Source organism: Chiloscyllium plagiosum, unplaced genomic scaffold (genome assembly GCF_037043375.1).
Source record: "Chiloscyllium plagiosum isolate Xiang-an unplaced genomic scaffold, Cpla_swu_hap1 HiC_scaffold_17, whole genome shotgun sequence".
In the NCBI taxonomy this organism is placed as follows: domain Eukaryota; kingdom Metazoa; phylum Chordata; class Chondrichthyes; order Orectolobiformes; family Hemiscylliidae; genus Chiloscyllium; species Chiloscyllium plagiosum.
In genome coordinates, this window is record NW_028270155.1 from 81,079,359 (window position 1) to 81,100,465 (window position 21,107).

At 54.7% G+C, this 21,107-nt stretch overlaps 1 protein-coding gene across 3 annotated transcripts in view; it reads right to left on the reverse strand.

Annotated features, from left to right (window-relative positions):
* Positions 1-528: 528 nt before the first annotated feature.
* The window catches only part of LOC122558656 (septin-7-like), a 99,695-nt gene continuing 79,116 nt past the window's right edge, over positions 529-21,107 (reverse strand). For all 3 annotated transcript variants that reach the window (XM_087996119.1, XM_087996118.1, XM_087996117.1), the window contains exons 9-13: positions 17,137-17,188; positions 11,543-11,668; positions 10,700-10,835; positions 5,848-5,993; positions 529-1,991 (exon numbers count right to left, since the gene is read on the reverse strand). In XM_087996119.1, coding sequence (XP_087852245.1) covers positions 1,952-1,991; positions 5,848-5,993; positions 10,700-10,835; positions 11,543-11,668; positions 17,137-17,188 — 500 coding nt within the window. In that variant the 3' untranslated portion in view covers positions 529-1,951. The remainder of the gene's footprint in view (positions 1,992-5,847; positions 5,994-10,699; positions 10,836-11,542; positions 11,669-17,136; positions 17,189-21,107) is intronic.

The window sequence follows — 21,107 nt, forward strand, 5'->3', positions numbered from 1 at the left end:
CTTTTAGGGCTGAGATGAGCAGAATTTTTTCCACCCAGAAAGTGGGGACCGTCTACCACAGGAAATGGTTGAAACCAAAACATTGCGTTTTCAAGAATGTAAATATAGCTCATGTGGCTATAAAAATATCAAGAGATACAGGGGTGGGCAGGGTTAGGGTATTGAGCTCAATGATCAACTATGTTCGTGCTGAATGGCAAAGCAGGCTCAAAGGCCTACAACAGCTCCTATTTTCTATGTTAATCTGCAAGACAGCTCTCCTAATTTTGGCACTCATTCCCAAACGTTAGTAAGGAGAAGTATGTCGGGCTTACCTGGGTTCCTTCATTACTTATGCAGTAGCATTGCATTACTACCCACCTTGTGAAAGTGCAAATAGATGTCTGTGTGCATGCGTGAGAAAGCAAACTGTATGACCACGTGTGCAAGAGCGACAGTGTGTGACCTTGCATGTAAGTGTGACTGCATGTGTACAGTCCTGTGCTGTATAATACAATAACAGAGGCATGTCACTCACCTGGAAATATGACTAGTTGATACTGGAGACTTTAATCATTGCTTTACATACATGGCAGTGATGGTTACAAAATATCAAAGTGAAGCTTACATTTTAAAACTTATAATAAATGCCTCAAAAGGGGGAAGAGTCTGAGTCAATATTTCAATCACTCCTTCAAAACCCCCAAACACTGGGGGTGGGTAGGAGCCCAGGGGTGGGGCGTACACTGATCAATCCCAGTCAGTTCCAGCCTGTCTCCCAGAGGAGCAATAGCACCCTCAGCAACATGCTCTGGCCAGTGCATGAAAGGGAACGGGCAGGAATCCTGCAGTAGATTGGAATGGCAGGATGGTAAGAGCGCAATGAGGGAGAGATGGGGAGGGAACGGGAAAGGAAGGAATGGACAAGGAATAAGGGAGAAGGAAAGGTAAAAGAAAGAAGTGTCCTCCAAGCTGTGATGTGAAAAGTCATGGCTTCAGACTCTCCATGTTGAATAAACTGGTGAAAAGCACAGTAAAACATCACAAACCTTCAGTAATAGGTGAGCTAGGATTTCCAAGCTGGTCTGTAGCTGCAGCACAATCACACCATTGCACTGGGAACACCAGGCCAGTGACAAAGCACATTTTCCCATGCTGTTTAAGCTTATAGAAAACCTGACAAGAGGACAGCAGGAGGGCCTGGGAGCAGTTACACAACATCAATCATGCACAGCATCAAAACCCTCACAGAGTCACTGGGAAACAAGAGGCAAAGAGCTTACATAGAGAGAATCACGAGTAGTTCTCATGCGCTCGAGTGTAAGTACAAGATCTTGGGCTTACTCACTAAAACCTGACCACAAATAGGAATTGATCACAGTTGCTCTGTGGATTGGTCAACGTGTATGGTGACTGTATGGGGTCCACCCTCTCTCTCAGTAACAGCTCAGTGATTGAACTGTAGACGGTTAAGTCCCATTCCCAATCCGTATGAGCGGGGAAGAAATGCTAGCAATCTCCATCCCCAAACACGGCGAACCCCTTCATCGCACACCAACCAGATGAGCTCCTGGCAATGTCCGAGGATTCGGGGAAAGCAGCAACTGGAGTTGCCCAGGCCTTGCTAGGAGTTACCTGCTGAAAGTGAGGAGGTGTCAGAGCACACCAAGCAGACAGGAATTTGGAAGCTAAAACTTGACTCTGATTAGAGGCAGGCTAGTGTGAGCAAGATTATAGTGTTGGCAGACACAAACAATCCTCCTCACCCTGCAAGACACCAAACAGCATGGAGTTTAACTACATCAAGAGGCTCAGTGAAGAAGCGTGTGGTCTTGATCTGGTGTATATTCACCATTTCATCAGCAGTCCGGTAGGACAAAGACAGTTCTGGAAATGTGTGATCAGTGGCATTTATTGACGCCCAGAAGCTGCAGGGTGGATAATGATGTCAGCCAGAAATATTTGGACAACCTCAGAAAATCTTGCCTTTCTTTTTGTTTTTCTCCATTGTTCTGAGGGGATTAAAGAGAAAGCTGTCAGTTTAATTCACTCAGACACTGTATGCAGGACACATGCGAGGGCTAGGGAAGGAGGGGTACACAAGGGTAGAGGGGATTCATAGAATAACACAGACCAGGAAATGCCCTTCTGTCCATCGAGTCTGTACTGCCAAAAACATACTCCGATCTACTTTACTTCCCTGCACTAGCCCCATAGCCTTCAATGTTACAACATTTCAAATGGTGATCCAAGTACTTTTTAAAGATTTTGAAGTTTCCCATCTCCAGGCAGCACATTCAAGAACTTGACTATCCTTCGAGTGAAAGCAAAACTTCCTCAAAACCCCTCTACACCTTCCGCCTTTCACTTATGCCCCCTTGTCATTGATCCTTTGGGAGAACCGCTACTTTCTATTTCCCCTATCAATGTCCATTGCAATGCAAATTATTTGAATGAAATTTTCAATGGTCTGATTTGCAAATTTGCTGATGAATTAGTGGAGTCACAGATAGTGAGGAATGCAAGAGGAAAGCATACGGTAAATGGCCAATCCCTTAGCAGCAAAGACACACAGAGAGATCTCGGGGTCGAAATCCACAGCTCCATGAAAGTGGCAACACAAGTGGATAAGGGCGTAAGGCTAGCATGGGTCAGTTGTGGCATTAGGTATAAAAGTTGGTAAGTCATGTCGCAGCTGTACAAAACTTTACTTTGAAGTAGTGGATGCAGTTCTGGTTGCTGCACTGTAGGAAGGATGAGGAGGCTTTGGACACGGTGCAGAAGCAGCTTACCAGGATATTACCTGCATTGGAATGTATTAGCTAGAAAGAGAAGTTGGACAAACTTGGAATGCTTTAACTAGAGCATCGGAGACTGAGGGCAACCTTTAAGAAGTGTATAGAATTATGAGTGGCACAGAGAAGGTGGTAAGTGAGAAACTTTTTCCCAGGGTGAAAATTTTAAATACCACAGAGCACATGTTTAAGACAAAAGGGCAAGTTAAAAGGAGATGTGCAAGGCAATTTTTTAATTTAACGGAACACAGTGGATGGTAATGTCTGGAACGCATTGCCAGGGGAGGTGATAGAAGCAGATATATTAACAAAGTTTAAGAGGTATTTTGACAGACTCATGAACTAACAGGAATCGAGGGATATGGACCATGTCTAGGCAGATGGGATTAATTTAGAATGGCATCATGGTTAGCACACATGATGGGCTGAAGGGTCTGTTCCTGTGCTGTATTATTCTATGTACTGTATTCTAACTTACCTGGACCTAGGGATTTGATCATTGTAAACCTAGCAAAACCTTCATGACCTCCTCACTTCTGCTCAAGAATCTCAGTTCATCATCTGGAATTCTGTAACTACATCACCCTCCTCCTGAATGAAGCATAATGTGATGCACTTATTTAACACCCTCCCAATATCCTCCAACTTCACACATATTTCCCCCTTAGACCCAAATGGTTATACTCTTTCCTTGGTTATTCTCTTCCCTTTCCTACATTGATAGAATCGGAAATGTGTTGCTGGAAAAGCGCAGGTCAGGCAGCATCCGTGTTGCTGGAAAAGCGCAGGTCAGGCAGCATCCAGGGAACAGGAGAATCGACGTTTCGGGCATAAGCCCTTCTTGAAGAAGGGCTTATGCCCGAAATGTGGATTCTCCTGTTCCCTGGATGCTGCCTGACCTGCTGCGCTTTTCCAGCAACACATTTCCAGCTCTGATCTCCAGCATCTGCAGACCTCACTTTCTCCTACATTGATGGAATATCTTGGGATTCTCCCTAATCATGTCGTCGGTATTTTTTAATGCTTCCTCCTAATTACTTTCTTGAGCTCCCCCTGTTCCTTTTGTACCAGCTACACATCTCCCTTTTCTTTTTTATCCGGTCCTGAATATTCCGATATATCCAGGGTTCTCTGGGCTTATTGCTACAACATTTCACCCTACAGGGAACATGTTGGGTCTGTACTTCACTGCCTCCCCCACCTCAGTACCTTTTTGAACGCCTCCCACTGTTCTGCTGTACATTTATCCTCAGGTAGCTGTTCCCAGTCTATTTTGGCCAGGTCCTGCCTTATTTTAACAAAATCTGCCTAATCCAAATGCAAATCCCTTTCTTGCAGACTGCCTTTCTCTTTTTCCAGAAGCAATTTAAAACATACAGCATGGGTCACTATCACTCAACGACGCCCCCATGTCACCTCTGGCTTCATTCCCCAGAATTCGGTTCAGTAGTGCACTGTCCCTTGTAGCAGTATCTACATACTGACATTTTCAAGAAATCTATCCCTTATAAACCCTTTATATGATCGTCACCCCAATAAATATCCGAGTAATTAAGACCCTGAATATAATTACACCCAGTTGTTGTTTTAACACACCTTAGTGAACTTGAACCACTGAAACAGACAATAGCTGCAGGGGTAGGCCATTTGGCCTTTCAAGCCTGCACCACTATTCATGGCTGATCATGTAACCCGAGTATCCCACTCCTGCCCTCTCCCCATACCCCTGAATTCGGTTAGACACTAGGGCCACATCCCTCTTGAATCTATTGAATGAACTGGCCCCAACAGCTTCGTGTGGGAGAGAATTCCACAGGTTCATAACTGAGTGAAGAAATTCTTCCCTATCTTAGCCCTGAATGGCTTGCCCCTGATTCTTAGACTGTGACCCCTTGTTCTGGACTTCCTCAACATTGGGAACATTCTTCTGACATCTACCCTGTTCTAGTCCCGTCAGGATTTTGTTCCTGTATGTTTTTCCTGTTTCAATGAGATCTGCTCTCATTCTTCTAAATTCCTGCTAATACAAACCTAGCTGATCCAGTCTTTCATCACGTCAGTGCTGCCATCCTGGGAATCAGTCTGGTGACCCTTCACTGAACTCCCTCAATAGCAAGTCTATCCTTCCTCAGTCTAGGAGACCAAAACTGCACGCATTACTCAAGTGTGGCCTCACGAAAGTCCTGTGTATGATAACTGTAGCAAGACATCCTTACTCTGATACTCAAATCCTCTCGCTATGAAGGATAGCGCATCATTAGCTTTCCTCACTGCCTGCTGCACCTGCATACCAACCTTTATTAACTGTTCCACCATGACACCCCCCCGTCTTCCTGCACCTCAGCTTTTCCTAAACTACCACCATTCCGATAATAATCTGTCTTGCCATTTTGTGACCAAAGCGGAGCTTTATTATAATGTATTTGCTAAGTATTTACCCACTCAGCCAGTCTGTCCAAGACAGCTTGCAGCCTCTTAGCATCCTCCTCACAGCACAAACAGTCACCCAACTTAGTGTCATCTGCAAATTTGTAGGTAAGGCATTCAATTCCTTTGCCCAAATATATAACGTATATTGTGAACAGCTGTGATCCCAGCAACAAACCCTACAGCACCCCACTCATCACTGCCAGCCACTCTGAAAAGGACTGGTTTATTCCAACTCTCTGCTTCTGGTCTGCCAAACAGTCGCTAACCATGTCAATACATTACCTCCAATATATTAAGCTTTAATTTTCCTTACTAACCTCTGGTATGGAATCGTGTCAAAAGCCAATTGACCACGTAACTGCTCCACAACAGTGTGGAGGATGAGCAAGGGGGTGAGGGAGGTTAAGGTTGGATAGCTGAGTGAAAGATAGTCAATGAAAAAGTTCTCCACAGCTGCTTGCTTGCTCATGTTTTTGCTGTCTCACGAATTCTGTCTATGTCCCCCTCTCTGAGCCTCACACACACTCTACTTTTCTTTGACCAGGTTGCACACGCTCTCCCCATCCTATGTATTTTCTCCCACACTCTCCCCTGTCCCTCGCACATGATCTCCCATTCCTAGCACACGCTCAGTTGCACTCACTTTGATGAATCGAGCCTCTGCTGTTCCAATACACGCTGCTCCATCTCCCAGGCTGCTTTCTCCTCCTCAAACTGCTTACGTTTTTCTTCAAGCTCCTTGTATTGTGCCTCCAAATTTTTCTTCATCTGCTCATGCCGACGCTGCAGCTACAGTTAGGAGTCAGAGAACAGCATGACAGACAGACAAGCACACAGTAATCCAGAGTCCAAGCACAGACTCAGCACATATTGAGGGGGCAGACACAAAGACAGTGGGTACACAGAGAAATCAGAGGGAGAAAATAAAAAAGGGTGTGCACATTGGCGGGGAGGAGGAGGATATTGGGGCTGGGTAGGAGGGTAGGGAATAGGAAGATAGGAGGAGGAAATGGAGTGACAGGAGTGAAGAAATGAGTGGGAGGAAGGGACAAGATGGAATGCGCGAGGAGACAAGCACAAGGAAGTGAGTGGAGAGAGGAGAGGCAGGGATGGAGACCTGAGGGTGGGGGAGGGGCAAAGAGGCGAGTGCAGGTGTGCAAAGACCTGAGGGCAGGGGGAGAGAGACGCAAGCATGGAGGGCGTGTGGGGAAGATGTGACGGAGAGATGACCGGGCGCGCGCGCGCGCGAGAGAGAGAGACAGAAGCGAGTGACAGAGAGGGAGATGACAGATGCTCGGGGGTGGGCGAGGAGGGGGTAGGGGGCGGAGAGGGGGTAGGGGGCGGAGAGGGGGCGGAGAGGGGGTAGGGGGCGGAGAGGGGGCGGAGAGGGGGTAGGGGGCGGAGAGGGGGCGGAGAGGAGGTAGGGGGCGGAGAGGGGGCGGAGAGGGGGTAGGGGGCGGAGAGGGGGCGGAGAGGGGGCGGAGAGCGGAGAGGGGGCGGAGAGGGGGCGGAGGGCGGAGAGGGGGCGGGGGGGCGGAGAGGGGGCGGGGGGCGGAGAGGGGGCGGGGGGCGGAGAGGGGGCGGGGGGCGGAGAGGGGGCGGGGGGCGGAGAGGGGGCAGGGGGCGGAGAGGGGGCAGGGGGCGGAGAGGGGGCAGGGGGCGGAGAGGGGGCAGGGGGCGGAGAGGGGGCAGGGGGCGGAGAGGGGGCAGGGGGCGGAGAGGGGGCAGGGGGCGGAGGGGGGGGAGGGGGCGGAGAGGGGGGGAGCGGGCGGAGAGGGGGGGAGAGGGCGGAGAGGGGGGAGCGGGCGGAGAGGGGGGCGGAGAGGGGGGGAGCGGGCAGAGGGGGGGAGCGGGCGGAGAGGGGGGCGGAGAGGGGGGGGCGGGCGGAGAGGGGGGGGCGGGCGGAGAGGGGGGGGCGGGCGGAGAGGGGGGGGCGGGCGGAGAGGGGGGGGCGGGCGGAGAGGGGGGGGCGGGCGGAGAGGGGGGGGCGGGCGGAGAGGGGGGGCGGGCGGAGAGGGGGGGGCGGGCGGAGAGGGGGGGGCGGGCGGAGAGGGGGGGGCGGGCGGAGAGGGGGGGGCGGGCGGAGAGGGGGGGGCGGGCGGAGAGGGGGGGGCGGGCGGAGAGGGGGGGGCGGGCGGAGAGGGGGGGGCGGGCGGAGAGGGGGGGGCGGGCGGAGAGGGGGGGGCGGGCGGAGAGGGGGGGGCGGGCGGAGAGGGGGGGGCGGGCGGAGAGGGGGGGGCGGGCGGAGAGGGGGGGGCGGGCGGAGAGGGGGGGGCGGGCGGAGAGGGGGGGGCGGGCGGAGAGGGGGGGGCGGGCGGAGAGGGGGGGGCGGGCGGAGAGGGGGGGGCGGGCGGAGAGGGGGGGGCGGGCGGAGGGGGGGGGCGGGCGGAGGGGGGGGGGCGGGCGGAGGGGGGGGGCGGGCGGAGGGGGGGGGGCGGGCGGAGGGGGGGGGCGGGCGGAGGGGGGGGCGGGCGGAGAGGGGGGGGCGGGCAGGGGGGGGCGGGCGGAGGGGGGGGGGCGGGCGGAGGGGGGGGGGCGGGCGGAGGGGGGGGGGCGGGCGGAGGGGGGGGGCGGGCGGAGGGGGGGGGGCGGGCGGAGGGGGGGGGCGGGCGGAGGGGGGGGCGGGCGGAGAGGGGGGGGCGGGCGGGGGGGGGCGGGCGGAGAGGGGGGGCGGGCAGAGGGGGGGGGCGGGCGGAGAGGGGGGGGCGGGCGGAGAGGGGGGGGCGGGCGGAGAGGGGGGGGCGGGCGGAGAGGGGGGGGCGGGCGGAGAGGGGGGGGCGGGCGGAGAGGGGGGGGCGGGCGGAGAGGGGGGGGCGGGCGGAGAGGGGGGGGCGGGCGGAGAGGGGGGGGCGGGCGGAGAGGGGGGCGGGCGGAGAGGGGGGGGCGGGCGGAGAAGGGGGGGGCGGGCGGAGAAGGGGGGGGCGGGCGGAGAAGGGGGGGGCGGGCGGAGAAGGGGGGGGCGGGCGGAGAAGGGGGGGGCGGGCGGAGAAGGGGGGGCGGGCGGAGAAGGGGGGGGCGGGCGGAGAAGGGGGGGGCGGGCGAAGGGGGGGGCGGGCGAAGGGGGGGCGGGCGAAGGGGGGGCGGGCGAAGGGGGGGGCGGGCGAAGGGGGGGGCGGGCGGAGAAGGGGGGCGGGCGGAGAAGGGGGGCGGGCGGAGAAGGGGGGCGGGCGGAGAAGGGGGGCGGGCGGAGAAGGGGGGCGGGCGGAGAAGGGGGGCGGGCGGAGAAGGGGGGCGGGCGGAGAAGGGGGGCGGGCGGAGAAGGGGGGCGGGCGGAGAAGGGGGGCGGGCGGAGAAGGGGGGCGGGCGGAGAAGGGGGGCGGGCGGAGAAGGGGGGCGGGCGGAGAAGGGGGGCGGGCGGAGAAGGGGGGCGGGCGGAGAAGGGGGGCGGGCGGAGAAGGGGGGCGGGCGGAGAAGGGGGGCGGGCGGAGAAGGGGGGCGGGCGGAGAAGGGGGGCGGGCGGAGAAGGGGGGCGGGCGGAGAAGGGGGGCGGGCGGAGAAGGGGGGCGGGCGGAGAAGGGGGGCGGGCGGAGAAGGGGGGCGGGCGGAGAAGGGGGGCGGGCGGAGAAGGGGGGCGGGCGGAGAAGGGGGGCGGGCGGAGAAGGGGGGCGGGCGGAGAAGGGGGGCGGGCGGAGAAGGGGGGCGGGCGGAGAAGGGGGGCGGGCGGAGAAGGGGGGCGGGCGGAGAAGGGGGGCGGGCGGAGAAGGGGGGCGGGCGGAGAAGGGGGGCGGGCGGAGAAGGGGGGCGGGCGGAGAAGGGGGGCGGGCGGAGAAGGGGGGCGGGCGGAGAAGGGGGGCGGGCGGAGAAGGGGGGCGGGCGGAGAAGGGGGGCGGGCGGAGAAGGGGGGCGGGCGGAGAAGGGGGGCGGGCGGAGAAGGGGGGCGGGCGGAGAAGGGGGGCGGGCGGAGAAGGGGGGCGGGCGGAGAAGGGGGGCGGGCGGAGAAGGGGGGCGGGCGGAGAAGGGGGGCGGGCGGAGAAGGGGGGCGGGCGGAGAAGGGGGGCGGGCGGAGAAGGGGGGCGGGCGGAGAAGGGGGGCGGGCGGAGAAGGGGGGCGGGCGGAGAAGGGGGGCGGGCGGAGAAGGGGGGCGGGCGGAGAAGGGGGGCGGGCGGAGAAGGGGGGCGGGCGGAGAAGGGGGGCGGGCGGAGAAGGGGGGCGGGCGGAGAAGGGGGGCGGGCGGAGAAGGGGGGCGGGCGGAGAAGGGGGGCGGGCGGAGAAGGGGGGCGGGCGGAGAAGGGGGGCGGGCGGAGAAGGGGGGCGGGCGGAGAAGGGGGGCGGGCGGAGAAGGGGGGCGGGCGGAGAAGGGGGGCGGGCGGAGAAGGGGGGCGGGCGGAGAAGGGGGGCGGGCGGAGAAGGGGGGCGGGCGGAGAAGGGGGGCGGGCGGAGAAGGGGGGCGGGCGGAGAAGGGGGGCGGGCGGAGAAGGGGGGCGGGCGGAGAAGGGGGGCGGGCGGAGAAGGGGGGCGGGCGGAGAAGGGGGGCGGGCGGAGAAGGGGGGCGGGCGGAGAAGGGGGGCGGGCGGAGAAGGGGGGCGGGCGGAGAAGGGGGGCGGGCGGAGAAGGGGGGCGGGCGGAGAAGGGGGGCGGGCGGAGAAGGGGGGCGGGCGGAGAAGGGGGGCGGGCGGAGAAGGGGGGCGGGCGGAGAAGGGGGGCGGGCGGAGAAGGGGGGCGGGCGGAGAAGGGGGGCGGGCGGAGAAGGGGGGCGGGCGGAGAAGGGGGGCGGGCGGAGAAGGGGGGCGGGCGGAGAAGGGGGGCGGGCGGAGAAGGGGGGCGGGCGGAGAAGGGGGGCGGGCGGAGAAGGGGGGCGGGCGGAGAAGGGGGGCGGGCGGAGAAGGGGGGCGGGCGGAGAAGGGGGGCGGGCGGAGAGGGGAGGCGGGCGGAGAGGGGAGGCGGGCGGAGAGGGGAGGCGGGCGGAGAGGGGAGGCGGGCGGAGAGGGGAGGCGGGCGGAGAGGGGAGGCGGGCGGAGAGGGGAGGCGGGCGGAGAGGGGAGGCGGGCGGAGAGGGGAGGCGGGCGGAGAGGGGAGGCGGGCGGAGAGGGGAGGCGGGCGGAGAAGGGGGGGCGGGCGGAGAAGGGGGGGCGGGCGGAGAAGGGGGGGCGGGCGGAGAAGGGGGGGCGGGCGGAGAAGGGGGGGCGGGCGGAGAAGGGGGGGCGGGCGGAGAAGGGGGGGCGGGCGGAGAAGGGGGGGCGGGCGGAGAAGGAGGGCGGGCGGAGAGGGGAGGCGGGCGGAGAGGGGAGGCGGGCGGAGAAGGGAGGCGGGCGGAGAAGGGGGGGGCGGGCGGAGAGGGGGGGGCGGGCGGGCGAGGGGGGGGGCAGGCGAGTGGGGATCGTAAGAGGGCCAGTCACGAGTGCGAGAGAGATGCAAGTGAGAGAGAGGCACGCGAGCGAGACTGAGGAGAGCCTGAGAGAGAAAAAGAGACTGAGGGGAGAGAGAAAGAGGTTGAGGAGAGAGAGAGAATAGAAGTGAGGTCGAGTCAAAGACGACCAATGGGTGCAATGTCGTACCTCATTTTCAGAGTCCTTCAGCTTCTGCTTTTTCTCTTTAACCTTCATCTCGAAGACCTGCTCCATCTCTGTCTCCATTTTCTTCATTTTGGCCACATGCTCCCGACGTTCATCCTCCATTTCAGCCAATGGACTCCTGCCATTCAACATGACATGTTAGGGTGAGTTCACCCACAGTGCACAGAAAACCGCCCAATACTCCCCTCGCACTGTCCACAGGTAACGTCCCCCAATACTCCCCTCGCACAGTCCACAGAAAACATCCCCCAATACTCCCCTCACACAGTCCACAGGAAACATCCCCCAATACTCTCCTTGCACAGTCCACAGGAAACCCAGCCCAAACACTCCCCTTGCACTGTAATTCCCCAGGAGATATTCAAGAATGGTCACAGTGCTGTAAAATCTGATTGGCTGTCTGGCTGTTGTTTGACTGGACCATGTGCTAACCTCCCAATTCTAGTACAAGCCTCTGGGAGATAGTGTGGAGGTTGCCCGGGTTGGCTGTGCCTCTGCAATTTCTACTGTCAGGTAGTGTGCCTGCTTCATACCTTTGCTGAATTTTCGGGAGCTGCTCATTACAATGGAGTTGCTTGCTGCAGCCATTTCAGAGAGCAGTTAAAAGTCAACATTACATTGGGCCAGGGAACGTGTTGGTCTGCTGAATTGTTTGCCAAGATGACAGCAGATACAAGCAAATGTGCGACATGCTTTGCGGAAGTTGAAGAGTCGCTCATACCTCAATTTGCTTTACTCTGCACCCAGTTAGATTTAGTGATAGACTGTGTTAGCAGCTCACCTCTGGAAGGACATGAGCTCACAAAGGTCCATTATAAGACTGACCTAGTGAGGGGTCCCTTCGTCTTACTGGCATCGATCCCATTACCAGTCACTGCAGCCAACTTGCGACTCCGGTAATTCTCATAGTGGACGTTGTTGGTGATATCTTTCAGATCTTGCATGTGTGTCCTGTGATTAAAAAAAAAGCACAATATTCAGATTACAGAGATTCATAGAGATGTACAGCATGGAAAAAGACTCTTGGGTCCAGCTCATCCATGTCTGCCAGATGTCCTAAATTAATCTAGTCCCATTTAGAATCATAGAACCCCTACAGTGTGGAAGAAAGCTATATTGGCCCATTCCCATCCACACCCTATTCCTGTAACCTTGCATCTCTTTTCCCCATGGTTAATCTAGCTAGCCTACACATCCCTGAACACTATGGGCAATTTAGTATGGACAATCCACCAAATGTGTACATCTATGGACTGTGGGAGGAAACTGGAGCACCCAGAGGAAACCCACGCAGACACGGGGATAATGTGCAAACTCCACACAGTTGCCTGAGGCCTGAATTGAACTCAGGTCCCTGGTGCTGTTAGGCAGCAGTGCTAGCCACCGAGGCCATTTACCAGCATTTGGTCCATATCCCTCTGAACTCTTCCTATTCATATACCCATCTAAATACCTATTAAATGGGCAGCACGGTGGCACAGTGGTTAGCACTGCTGCCTCACAGCGCCAGAGACCCGGGTTCAATTCCCGCCTCAGGCGACTGACTGTGTGGAGTTTGCACGTTCTCCCCGTGTCTGCGTGGGTTTCCTCCGGGTGCTCCGGTTTCCTCCCACAGTCCAAAGATGTGCAGGTCAGGTGAATTGGCCATGCTAAATTGCCCATAGTGTTAGGTAAGGGGTACATGTAGGGGTATGGGTGGGTTGCACTTCGGCGGGGCGGTGTGGACTTGTTGGGCCGAAGGGCCTGTTTCCACACTGTAAGTAATCTAATCTAAAAAAAAAATGTTGTAATTGTACCAGGCCCCACCACTTTCTCTGGCAGTTCATCCCATACAAGCACCACTCTCTGCATGAAAAAGTTTCCCCTTAGTTCCCTTTAAAATTAGATTAGATTAGATTAGATTACATTACAGTGTGGAAACAGGCCCTTCGGCCCAACAAGTCCACACCGACCCGCCGAAGCGAAACCCACCCATACCCCTACATTTACCCCTTACCTAACACTACGGGCAATTTAGCATGGCCAATTCACCTGACCCTGCACATCTTTTAGACTGTGGGAGGAAACCGGAGCACCCGGAGGAAACCCACGCAGACACGGGGAGAACGTGCAAACTCCACACAGTCAGTCGCCTGAGGCGGGAATTGAACCCGGGTCTCAGGCGCTGTGAGGCAGCAGTGCTAACCACTGTGCCACCGTGCCGCCCAAAATCTTTCATCTCTCACCTTAAACCTCTAGTAGTGGACTCCCCTACCCTGGGAATAGACCATGACTATTCACCATATCCATATCCCTCTGTTAGGTCGCCCCTCAGTAATCGAAGTTCCAGGGAAAACATCCACAGCCTATTCAGCCTCTCCTTACAGCTCAAACTCTCCAAACGTGGCAAAATCTTTAAGTCTTTTCTAAACCCTTTCGAGTTTAACTACATCTTTCTTGGAGACTAGAACTGAATGCAGTATTCTAAATGTAGTCCTGTATAGCCGCAATGTCACCACTCAACTCCTATACTCAATGCACTGACCAATAAAGGCAAGCGGACCCAACACCACCTTCACTACCCTGCCAACCTGCGACGCCACTTTCAAGGAGCTCTGAGCCTGCACTCCAAGGTCTCCTTGTTCAGCAAAACTCCATAGGATCTTACCATTAAGTGCAGAGGTGGCACGGTGGCTTAGTGGTTAGCACTGCTGTCTCTCAGCACCAGGGACTTGGGTTCGATTCCAGCCTCGGGCAGCCTCCAGCCTGTGTAATGTTTGCACATTCGCCCCATGTGTACGTGGGTTTCCACCAGGTGCTCCGGTTTCCTCCCACAATCACAAAAGCTGTGCAGGCTGGGTGAATTGGCCATGGTAAATTACCCATAGTGTTCAGGGGTAAATTGCCCATAGTGTTCAGGGATGTGCAGGCTAGGTGCACTAGTCAGGGGTGAATGTAGAGTAATAGGGTAGGGGAATGAGTCTGGGTGGGTTGGTGTGGATTTGTTGGGCTAATGGCCTGTTTCCACACTGTAGGGATTCATCTATAAAGTCCTAACCTGATTTACCTTGCCAAAATTTAGCAACTCACATTTATCTAAATTAAACTTCATCTGCCACTCTGATGTAACCTTCTTGGCTGTCCACCACACCAAAAACTTTGATGTTATGGCAAACTTCCTAACCATACCTCTAACATTCACATCCAAAGCACTTATAAAAAAGCCACCCAGGGAGAGCAGCTTCCCCACGCACCACCACCACCAACCACCCAGAGACAGGAGCTTCCCCACGCACCACCACCACCAACCACCCAGAGACAGGAGCTCCTCCAATCACCACCCACCCAGAGACAAGAACTTCCCCACTCACCACCACCCACAGACAGGAGCTTCCCCACTCACCACCACCCACCCAGAGACAGGAGCTTCCCCACTCACCACCACCACCAACCACCCAGAGACAGGAGCTCCTCCAATCACCACCCACCCAGAGACAAGAACTTCCCCACTCACCACCACCCACAGACAGGAGCTTCCCCACTCACCACCACCCACCCAGAGACAGGAGCTTCCCCACTCATCACCACCACCACCCACCCAGAGACAGGAGCTTCCCCACTCATCACCACCACCACCCACCCAGAGACAGGAGCTTCCCCACTCACCACCACCACCACCCACCCAGAGACAGGAGCTTCCCCACTCACCACCACCACCACCCACCCAGAGACAGGAGCTTCCCCACTACTCACCAACACCACCACCCACCCAGAGACAGGAGCTTCCCCACTCACCACCACCACCACCCACCCAGAGACAGGAGCTTCCCCACTCACCACCACAACCACCCACCCAGAGACAGGAGCTTCCCCACTCACCACCACACCACCCACCCAGAGACAGGAGCTTCCCCACTCACCACCACCACCACCCACCCAGAGACAGGAGCTTCCCCACTCACCACCACCACCACCCACTCAGAGACAGGAGCTTCCCCACTCACCACCACCACCACCCACCCAGAGACAGGAGCTTCCCCACTCACCACCACACCACCCACCCAGAGACAGGAGCTTCCCCACTCACCACACCACCCACCCAGAGACAGGAGCTTCCCCACTCACCACCACCACCACCCACCCAGAGACAGGAGCTTCCCACTCACCACCACACCACCCACCCAGAGACAGGAGCTTCCCCACTCACCACCACCACCCACCCAGAGACAGGAGCTTCCCCACTCACCACCACCACCACCCACTCAGAGACAGGAGCTTCCCCACTCACCACCCACCACCAAGAGACAGGAGCTTCCCCACTACTCACCACCACCACCACCCACCCAGAGACAGGAGCTTCCCCACTCACCACCACACCACCCACCCAGAGACAGGAGCTTCCCCACTCACCACCACCACCACCCACCCAGAGACAGGAGCTTCCCCACTCACCACCACCACCATCCACCCAGAGACAGGAGCTTCCCCACTCACCACCACCCACCCAGAGACAGGAGCTTCCCCACTCACCACCACCCACCATCTAGAGACAGGAGCTTTCCCACTCACCACCCACCACCCACCCAGAGACAGGAGCTTCCCCACTCACCACCACCACCACCCACCCAGAGACAGGAGCTTCCCCACTCACCACCACCACCACCCACCCAGAGACAGGAGCTTCCCACTCACCACCACCCACCATCTAGAGACAGGAGCTTCCCCAATACTCACCAACACCACCACCCACCCAGAGACATGAGCTTTCCCACTCACCACCACCACCACCCACCCAGAGACAGGAGCTTCCCCACTCACCACCACCACCACCACCCACCCAGAGACAGGAGCTTCCCCACTCTCCACTACCACCAAGAGACAGGAGCTTCCCCACTCACCACCACCACCAACCACCCAGAGACAGGAGCTTCCCCACTCACCACCACCACCAACCCAGAGACAGGAGCTTCCCCACTCACCACCACCACCCACCCAGAGACAGCAGATTCCCCACTCACCACCACCACCCACCCAGAGACAGGAGCTTCCCCACTCACCACCACCACCCACCCAGAGACAGGAGCTTCCCCACTCACCACCACCCACAATCTAGAGACAGGAGCTTCCCCACTCACCACTACCACCCACCATCCAGAGACAGGAGCTTCCCCACTCACCACCACCACCACCCTGAGACAGGAGCTTCCCCACTCACCACCACCACCACCCACCCAGAGAAAGGAGCTTCCCCACTCACCACCATCACCCACCCAAAGACAGGAGCTTCCCCACTCATCACCCCCAACCACCCAGAGACAGGAGCTTCCCCACTACTCACCACCACCACCACCCACCCAGAGACAGGAGCTTCCCACTCACCAGCACCACCCACCCAGAGACAGGAGCTTCCCACTCACCACCACCAACCACCCAGAGACAGGAGCTTCCCCACTCACCACCACCAACCACCCAGAGATACAGAACTAGGCAAAATGAAGACCTTATTGCACATGTCATGTGATAGATACAACCATATTAGTAAATGGGAAGTAGAAAACCGATTAGCGACAATGGAGATCCAGTGGATGTAGCATACGTGGTTTTCTAAAAGGTATTCAAAGGGGTGCTGCACCGGAAGGTAAGGGTCCTGGGAGTTTGAGCATATTATTCAGGATGGAGACTAATTAACAGAGGCAACAGAGAATTGAGACAAATGGGGCATTTTCAAATTGGTTGTTAAGTAATGGAGTATCAACACGGTCAGCGCTCAGATCTCAGCTTTATACAATCTATGTTAATGATTTCAAAGAAGAATCTGAAAGCAATGTTTCAATGTTTACTGTGAAGGGAAGCTGAGTGTACGCTCTGAGGAGGACATAGGAAGGTTGACTTAGTCGGCAACAAGGTAGCTGTTGAAGTATAATCTGGGGAGATCAGAAACATAGAATACTTAAAGGCTTGGAAGTTTCAGGATTTGGGTGTACTCATACAAGGAACGTGGAAAGTCAGCATGCAGGTACAGCAAGCAGAAAAATAAATGGCACATTGGTGTTTATGGCAAAGGAATCGGTGCACCCAGAATAAAGAAGTTTTCTTCAAATTGTATGGACCTTTGGAGAGACCACACTTGGAATATTACGTGTAGTTGCAGTTTCCATATTTAAGGAAGAATATATTTCAATGAAGTTTCCCTCGATTGGTCCTTAGGATAAGACGGTTGCCCCACAGGAAGTGTATTGATGGGACACACACAAAGAGATTGCTTTCATTTTGTTGGTGAATCTAGAACATGGGGACAGAATCTAAGGATAAGGAGACAATCATTTAGGACAGAAATGGGGAGCAGGATTGACAAGTGTACTCCCACTCCTACTTCTTGAGATATAAGAAGAATCAGACAGCAAGAGCAAGGTTTATCATTGGTCAGCGAGAGGGTTTACCTGATCAGCATGTTGCGCAGAAGAGAGAAATCACAGTGCTCTCCATTTTCAACTGGAAAAGATTGGAAAAAAGAGCAAATGTTAACAACTTCAGTCCAGAGAAAGCCTCATACATCAGGACACCAAACACCTCCACAACATATCCACCACAACCTGAGAGACTGCAGTAGATGGCGACACACACACCCCACCCAGAGAGACTGCAGTAGCTGGCGAGAATCAACCATGTTCACAAATACTTTGGCTTGGAGTACATCTACTGTTTTGCTGCAATCGCTCTCTTCAAAGGTGTGTACCCTTCATCTGATGCCAATAATGGCTCGCACCTCATCTTTCACTACCAACCTCAAACCACATCCTCCCCACTGCCCTGCCAATCTCCCCTTCAGAACCTCTCAATCACCATCTGTGCACCAGTCTTTGCACACAGGACCATCCTAAGAGTCTCTATGTGTGCTCCCATTACAGGCTCTCTTGGATCCCACACCCTGTCTTGAGCTCTCTCTAACCCCACTCACTCCTTTGCGACTCTCTGCTCACAGCTGCTCAGAGTTCTCACCTGAGCTGACACCAGCCCTCCTTCCTGACTCGTCGCTGGCTCTCTCTGCAATAGCAATTTCTCTACAACTCACTATATCCAACTGGACATTCAAAGTTGCATGTGTTATCACATGACAGCTGAGACAGAAATACTACTGCACTGTGTGGAATATGACAAGAGGCTGTAAAATCTGGTTCTGAAGGGGGTAAAACACTGAATTACTGCTCAGTTAGGACAAGATAAACATATGTTGTTGTAGTCTCTTAGACTGACTCTGTAAACACTCAGTAAGCCTGACATCAGTCATTTTGAAATGAGATGCAAAAACAAACAGGAAAAATAAAACCATGTGCCAGTAAAATAAGATTTCCATTTTTATCTCTCATTTGAAATGGTATGCGGTTTTCAGCCAGTCACTGTTCTTCAACGCTGAAATGGAAACTGCACTTGATTCAGCATTCAGGTAGAAACCTTGAAATTGAATCTTTGTCATTTATGGACATGTTTCTGACGTTCTGGGCTGCACCACGTTTGGGAAATTCAACATCTACAGTTGTGGTGTCATCAAACTTAGTCAAACAGATTCCAGGTTGTCTGTATGAGACATTTGTGTGGAGATCTCAGATAGATAGACAGGTGTGAACTTATTAAAAATAGTTCAGTGGGAGTAGCTGATGTATACAGTTAGCTGGTTATGTTGCAGCTTTTTTGAATTGTAACAACAGTTCACAAGGGTTCAACAATCTGGTTCTGAAGGGGGTAAAACACTGAATGCACAGGATTGCAACTATTAAGTAACTATTCATCAATGTCAAACCAGATCTCTGTACACTGATTATATACAGAGAACGCTGGAGAAACTCAGTCAGTCTGCATCTGTGGAGGAAGATAAAGTAAATTTAGAGTGGCACGGTGGCTCAGTGGTTAGCACTACTACCTCATAGCACAAGGGACTTGGGTTTGATTCCAGCCTTGGTTTCCTGTGTGCGCTCCGGTTTCCTCCCACATCCAAAGACGTGCAGGTTAAGCGAATCAGCCATGCTAAATTGTCCCATAGTGTTCAGGGATGCATAAGCTAGGCGCAATAGTCAGAGGAAATGTAGAGTAATAGGGTAGGGGAATGGACTTGGGTGGGGTACTTTTTGGAGGGTCGGTGTGGACTTGTTGGGCCAACTGGCCTGTTTCCACACTGTAGGGATTCTATAATATAAATGAAGAGTCATATCAGACTCAAAACATTAATTCTTTTGGTCTCCAGAGCTGCCAGACCTGCTGAGTTTGTCCAATATTCTCTGCTTTTGTTTCGGATCTCTAGCATCCTCAGTACTTGGCTTATATTCCCAAGGTATTCATATTATTTCACTGTTTGATATTATGATTTGGAGGAGCTGGTGTTGGATGGGGTTGTCAAAGTTAAAAATCACCCAACCCCAGGTCCAACAGGTTTATTTGGAAGCACTAGCTTTCGAAGCGCTGCTTCTTCATCAGGTGGTTGTGGAGCAGGACCACAGGACACAGAATTTATGGCAAAGGTTTACAGTGTCATGCAGCTTTCAAAGTGCTGCTCCTTCATCAGGTGGTTGAAGCAGTGCTTTGAAAGCTTGTGCTTTCAAATAAACCTGTTGGACTATAACCTGGTGTTGGGTGATTTTTAACTTTGATGGATGTTAATCAGACCAATGTATAAGACAAGTGGCACTGACATACAAGATTGTAAACTTCTTTTCTGAAGTAACACTGACAGCTTTCTGAGGCTGGCCTGTAGAACTAATACCACCATACTTACCTCCAAGGATAGGAAAGAGCTCCCATCTTTCCAATGGAAGCATGACGAGTCTCCACCATTTGCCACCATTTTCCTCTGCCTCACTGAGCACGTTGCAGTTGGTCCAATTGGAGTACCCGGCTGTGCACTTGGATCCTGTGTGGACCAGCTTGTGGGATTATTCGCAGATATTTTTAATCTGTTCTTACAACTATCTGAAGTCCCCGCTTGCTTCAAGAAGATCACCATGGTCAAAGAAAAACCATGCAGTTGTCTCAATAAATACCGCCTGATGACTCTGACCTCCATAATTATGAAGAGATTAGTCATGGATCACATCAACTCCAGCCCACCAAATTGCCTTGATCTTTTGCAACTCACCTATAAATGCAACAGGTCCACAGCAGATGCCACCTCGCTGGTTCTACACTCATCCTTGGAACGTATGGATCACAAGGATATCGGTCAGACTCCGACTTATTGACTACAGTTCCTCCTTCTAAACAAATTAATCTCCAAACTCAGAGACCTAGGTCTCAGCTCCCATCTCTGTAAATGCAACAGGTCCACAGCAGATGCCTACTATAATCCTTACACACTCATGACTGGCCAAATTCTTCTACTGCTCCATTTACAAATTTGCTGACAACACCACTACTGTAGATTGGGACCCAAACAATGACGAGACAGAATGCAGGAAAGAGATGGAGTCTTTAGCGACAAGGTATAAAGCCAACAATCTCTCCGTCAACGTCAGCAAAACAAAAGAACTGGTCATTGACTTCAGGAGGCAGAGTGCAGAGCATGCTCCTTCTGCAAAAATCAGTGATGCTGAGATGGAAAGGGTCGAGAGCGTCGAGTTCCTTGAAGGGATGATCACCAACAATCTCTCCTGGTTCACCCACCTCAACACGATGATCAAGAAAGCACAGTGTCTCAACTTCCTCAGAAGGCTAAGAAAATTCAGCATGTGCAGAAGGATTTTTACCAATTGTTATAGATGCACCATAAAAAGTATCCTATCCAGGTGCATTACACCATGGTATGGCAACTGTTCTTCCAAGACAAGAAACTACATACAGTCATTAACACAACTGAGTCCATCATGCAAATCAGCCATTGATTCTATCCATACTTTTTGCTGCCTCAGAAAAGCAACTAATATAATCAAAGACCCCCTCACCACCCAATTATACTCTTTTGACACTTCCATTAGGCAGAAGGCAGGAAAAAAATGAATATACATGTAAACAGATTCAAGAACAGCTTCTTTTCTGCTGTTAATTCTGATCTCTCTCTACAGCTATATTACTGCATTCTGCACTGTTCTGCTACCCTGATGCACTTTGTATGATATGACCTGCCTGTATAGCACATGAAACAATGCTCATTGTATCTTGGTACATGTGACAATAATCAATCACAGAAAATAAGTGCAAGATACTATTTTTCAGTTATAGAGTCATAGAGATGTACAGCATGGAAATAGACCCTTCGGTCCAACCTGTCCATGCCGTCCAGATATTCCAACCCAATCTAGTCCCACCTGCCAGCACCCGGCACATATCCCACCAAACTCTTCCTATTCATATACCCATCCAAATAAATATTGCAATTATACCAGCCTCCACCACTTCCTCTGGCAGCTCATTCCATACATGTGCC